Below are 6000 nucleotides of genomic sequence, written 5' to 3' on the forward strand. Positions count from 1 at the left end.
GTATGTACTACCACCTAACATAGAAATGTAACTGGAGTATTCTTGAAATATCTAAAACAGCTTTGGGTTGCTGTTAAACTTACATGAAAATAAGCTCGATATGCTTGTCTATGAAGGTATATTCGTGCAAATCGATAGTGTCTTCAGTGCTTCCATAGCAAATTTTTGTAGTGTTGGTAAGTTTTCTTTATTTATCTTTTCACTACTTATAAGTAAGCAAAGTAGTTTACGAATGTTTTTAGATAATTTTAAATTCCACTTTTAATTGTTTATCTAATGGAGATAGATAAGCATAGAAAATAGAAATATTTACTGAGTGTTTCATTAAAATTTATCCACTGAACTATAAATATGAGGTTAATGTCAGCCCATCAATTTTTCAATAGTTCTCTAAATAATCTAAGAAGTTTCTTTTGATGAATGAATGGCTTTCGATAGAAAAAGTCACAAATTAAAACAAATTTATCTACCATCGTTAGTAATAGACGCAAATAATACTCATTGTTTACTATATATAATTTCCTTTTTTTCCCATGAACAAGTTGTTACCTGTGCACAAGCGAAAAATTTAATTGATGCCGGTGTGGATGGGTTACGCGTTGGAATGGGCAGTGGATCAATTTGTATTACTCAAGAAGTGACTGCTGTTGGTAGATCACAAGCTAAAGCTGTTTATAAAGTAAGTTTAATCTGAACTGCATTGGTAAACTACATGTATATGGGATATAAACTACCGCTAATTAGATAGAGAATAACAAATAAATAAATTGTATTCTAGAAATTATTACAGAATGAATACCAATTTAACAGACATAATCAGGTTAGTAGTAAGATTAAATTTTTTTGAAAATATGTTCGTAAATTGTTGTGGAAGGAAGGATATGTGTGACAAGTGTCATAATGAAGACGACAGCTGGGAACTAGATATTCTTAGCAGAGGAACTGGAACCTCCTATAGAAGTATGTATAGTGTGTTGAGGTACAGTTCCAGTGTCATTACAGAGTAGTTTTAATCATCTACAACTAGAAAAAGAAAACAGAAACGGAGAGCACAGAACAACATCAAAGATTGCTATGATTGGTCCGCTTTTACACATATGCTAAGTTGTTTTATTGCCTACTGATCTAGATAGATATTATTTAAATTAACAAAATTAACCGGGAATATTGATGGTGTAAAATATTTACAAGAAGTTAAGTTTATTTAATATGCTCTGTAAAATCGATGATCAAACACTAATGTCAATATAATTTCACTAGCGTTATAAGATGTCACAGGCGTATATTTATGTCCCTCTCTGAGGAGAGGTAACTATCGATGTAGTGAACAAATGATGGCAGTGATTGTATTTCGCGAACGAATTGCAGCGAACTATTCTAGAGTCTTGAAAATTTACTAGTGAAGCAATTCGTATAGAGAGGAGAATAAAAATGGTTTTTTTACTTTTGATGTCGGGTTATGAATGCTATAACTAGATGTTAATGCATATTAGATTACGTCACTGGGTATAAAAAATAGTTTGTTTCTTATTTTGATAAAAAAAGACACTGTATTTAGTTGAACTCTTCACTTTCATAATAAGTTAGTTATAAATGATCTTTTATAGTTTGTGATAACTGTGTGAATAAATAGGTCAGTTTCTAAGCGAATCTGGCCATGTCAGTTAGAGTAACTGAATAGAATTATTATTCTTTACACAAGTCGTTCACATATCAAATGTACTTTTTGATAAATTAGATATGTAAATCTCAAGGATTAAGCTACAATCCCACCTTCCTATGTCGATACATTTAATTGGTTAGGATAGTTACACTGATAGAAATACTATTTTTTTCATTCAGATATTCTTAATATATTGATGAATGCATGAAATTTACAAACAGTTTAAATTGCATTAGCTGAAGCAAAGCATATTTTGTATTATGATATCTCCAAAATTTCACAGGTATCTGAATATGCTCATAAGTATGATGTGCCTGTGATAGCAGATGGTGGTATTCAAAATGCCGGTCATATTGTTAAAGCTTTGAGTTTTGGTGCATCTGCAGTTATGATGGGTGGACTTTTAGCTGGTACAACGGAGTCAGCTGGAGAATATATATTTTCTGATGGCGTGAAATTGAAAAAATACCGAGGTAATGTTACTCTTCAGCTAGCATACTTAAAAATAATTCATTTAATCCGTATTGACCGTATAAATATTGAAGGATATGTAAAGTGCACATTCTCAGTATTTTCCACATCGGTCAGTTAGTTTATTCATCCATCTACTATTACCTAATTATTATCGATGAAGCCATCATTTATGCAACTTTAAATGAAAAAAATGCCATACAGTTTTATTTTAATTGTTAATATTGTAGTTCAAGGGAGATCAATTATTATGAATGGAAATGTCTACATGTTTTAAAACATATATTTTTTAGTGTTATGGCTATCCTTTGGATTAAGTTGTTGATAACCTTTGACAGTATTTCTAAAACGCTGTTTTCCATAGGTATGGGGAGTTTAGAAGCGATGTCTCAGCATACAGAAAGTCAAGCGAGATATTTCAGTGAATCAGATCGTATTAAAGTTGCCCAAGGTGTTTCTGGAACAATTATTGATAGAGGTTCAGTTCATCAGTTGGTTCCGTATTTAGTAGCTGGTGTTAAACATGGATTACAACAAGTTGGCGCCAGAAATATAACAGAATTACACAATATGTCAAGAAATGGAACGTTACGCTTTGAACATCGAAGTTCATCAGCGCAACTGGAAGGTGGTGTACACAGTTTATATTCGTAAGTTTTGTTAGATGTATTTCACTATCATAATTTTATGATGCTTTTGTTATAGCCGTTTATCTACAGAAGTTTAGCCTTCTGAGCATTGATTTGACTCTGTCAAAAGATGCTTGACATTCTGCTGACCACTGCAAAGGTTCATCTTTTGGCAGTAATTCATTTAGGAGACCTCTCACTCGATTAATTGGACTTCAACATCCTGGACCAGATGATATAATCATTGCCTCCACAGCAGTAGACCCAGAAATACGAAGTATAGTGGCAAATGCCATTCGAAACACTCCAGTGTCGTCACATGAAGTCAGAAGAAACTCTTCCAGACCCAACCCTACAAGAAGTTAGAAAGTTCCACCTGGAAGGGTGGCCCTCGAAAATCAGTTCCACAGAGCTTCAACAGTTTTACCAGCGAAGACTCTTTCAATCATCGACGATTGCCTGATGTTTGCCGAACGTGTCGTAATCCCCAAGAAGCTACAACCAGCAGTGCTTGAACAGTTGCATGCAGGACATCCTGGAATAAATCGCATGAAAGCACTAGCACGAAGTTATGTATACTGGCCGCATCTAGACACCCAACTGGAGCAGCTATCCCATTCGTGTATCAAATGTGCATTAGCAACAAAAGCACCGCGAAAAGCAGGGCTGTAATCATGGCCAATACCACAGTCACCGTGGCAGCGTATACATTTGGACTTTGCTGGTCCCCTTCATGGACTGTTATAATCTCTTTTCTTACGGTTATGACCCAGCTATTCCTATTGCTTAGTATTCTCGGACACCGATTCATTCGACAAGTCCCCAAATCAGAAAACGGTTGAACAGGAAAGAGATTATATTCCAAATAACAAGGTTAGATGGAAGTAAGAAGCACAACAGGGAAAACGTTAGTACATTTATAGTTTTTACATGAGAAGATTCTAGAGTATTCTCCAACTATCGACTAGTACTGATTGGCTAAGAATTAGCCAACCTATTATGTGCCAATGTTCGTACTATTGCGTATTACCTGGAAGTTTATCTACTTCGTTTATAGTCTCAATTTTTATGCCTAAAACCATATTCAGTATGAACCATTTGGCCGGTAAAATCCAAATGATATTTATGTTTTGGAAATCATCAGAAGCGTATGTGATATACTGAGCAAATACAGTCAGGTAACGTTCATTGTCGAAACTAAATAGCGAACCAACTCTAAGCGTTCTCACGGTTTGTTGAGTTAATAAATTCTTTATCTATTAAAGGTCTCATACTTGCTGTAGTCATAATTTTTCCATTTAATTCTTAATACATATTTATTGTACGTACATTTATCGAGTTGTACAACTTTTTGCGCAGCTTTTTCTTCCTTTATTTTGTTGGACTCTCCTGACACGCAAGTAGAATATGTGGTAGTTGATACAGGCAGCAAATCATGTATCATATCGTTTCATATTTTTGTAAGATGATCGCATTTGGAAACGGGATATTAATCGAATCTAATATCTAATTTCATCGACGTTTTCTGTCTATGTTTACATTATTTTTGAGGTGGCCAGTGCATTTTTCATAATTCTTAATTAAAATTATTTACTAATCTAAATTACTGATTGAAATCATGAGTCAATTGAAGCTAGACCACCATGGAAAGCCCTGGAAGCACGGGACGGCCGTTTCGTCCTAATATGGGACTCCTCAGAAGTGCGCATCCGCGATCCCGCACCCCGCGAGATTCGAACCCAGGACCTATCAGTTTCGCGCCATGCGCTTAACCAACTAGACCACTGAGCCGACATCTAACGGTGTTAATGTCTAACTTCAACCAATCCACGAAGTTGCACCACCGTACACCATTGTCTTCAGTGAGCTGATATCTCACAACCGACCTTGTTGAACTACACTGGTAACGGCTTTTCTTTCAATCAGTGAAGTTTCTAAAATCTCCACAAAACCCCTTCTGATAATAATCTAAATTATTTTATCCCAAAATAAGTTATACTATGACCACTTAATTAACATTCAACGAAATCCTTTGTTAGCTATTACTTGAATAATTTCATGGTAATGTTTATAACTATATTCTTTTGGTTTCATTTGAACGTAAATATTATTTTTTTCGTTTCTTTTATATTATAGGTACAATAAAAATCTTTATTAGTGATAAATTAACAACAAATCATCCACCTTTCGATTATTGTTATTTTGTATACGCGGTCTTTTTCATTAGCCCTTCATTGTTTTCAACACTTCCGCTATATATTGTTTCGATATCTATTGTCTATTAAGAAAAAGTTTATTATTATTATTATTGCATCTTGTTTGGATGGTTGGCAATTGTAAATCTATTTGTATGTGAGTATAAATCTTATTGACTACTCAATTCACTTGGTCTCTTATATATTGTTTTAGAGTATTTTATTTTGATTAGTTCCTGATTGTTTAGTTTTGATTATCTGTAATTTTAAATGGAATAAAAATATTACTTTATGACGTAATTGTTTTTCTTCCCTTATGAAATGCTCAATACCAACTAGTGTTCATTAATTTTATTGAAACTTACGGTATCCGAAATCTGATACCGATACACGGTGTGCTAAACGCCAATCACCCAATTAACTACTTGAGCGAGAAACTGTATTGGACTACCGAATAGAATGCACAAATATTCATTCTTATATGAATTGATTCATTTCTCAGTCAATGAAATGCATTTGAACTTTAGGTCACTTCTGATAACCAGCGATTTACCTTTTGCTAATTCTGATTGGTTATCCATATCAAATTTCTATATTAAATCAGTTTTATTCAAGTAAGGAATTGTCATGTGCATTTAGATCAACTACATTAAAATCTGATATTCATTTTGAGTTTATTAGCATAGGCTTCAATTATTGTAAATCCTTCTGTCATTCCTTATGACTTGTTATAATTTACTTATAGCTGTGATCATATATGAAGAAAATGAACCATGAAATATTTGAGAGTACATGTTATGGTGAGAAAAACAGCTGATTTTATCAAACATTTTTAATCTGTTGTAATTATTACTATTCAAATATACCTTGATAGTCAGAAATAATTTGAAAGCTATTTCTTCATTAATAAATGAATGACTGTTGCTGGTTATTCCCAAAGTTTCTTTGAAATGAAAGTCAATTAGTTGTATCATAAGGATGTTCTTCTGGGAGTTTTTCTTAAGCTTTATAAGTATTGCGTAAACGTATAAAAGTTAATTTT

The 6000-nt window shown here is 33.5% G+C and overlaps 1 protein-coding gene across 1 annotated transcript in view; it reads left to right on the top strand.

The window, feature by feature from the left end:
* Window positions 1–5763, top strand: part of IMPDH2 (Inosine-5'-monophosphate dehydrogenase 2) — a 31338-nt gene extending 25575 nt beyond the window's left edge. Inside the window, exons 10-13 of the mRNA XM_051216210.1 lie at window positions 543–679; window positions 1947–2136; window positions 2499–2784; window positions 4900–5763. Of these exons, the coding sequence (XP_051073765.1) occupies window positions 543–679; window positions 1947–2136; window positions 2499–2784; window positions 4900–4921 (635 nt within the window). The 3' untranslated portion in view covers window positions 4922–5763. The remainder of the gene's footprint in view (window positions 1–542; window positions 680–1946; window positions 2137–2498; window positions 2785–4899) is intronic.
* The last annotated feature ends 237 nt before the right edge of the window (window positions 5764–6000 follow it).

Source organism: Schistosoma haematobium, chromosome 1, assembly GCF_000699445.3.
Source record: "Schistosoma haematobium chromosome 1, whole genome shotgun sequence".
In the NCBI taxonomy this organism is placed as follows: Eukaryota; Metazoa; Platyhelminthes; class Trematoda; order Strigeidida; family Schistosomatidae; genus Schistosoma; species Schistosoma haematobium.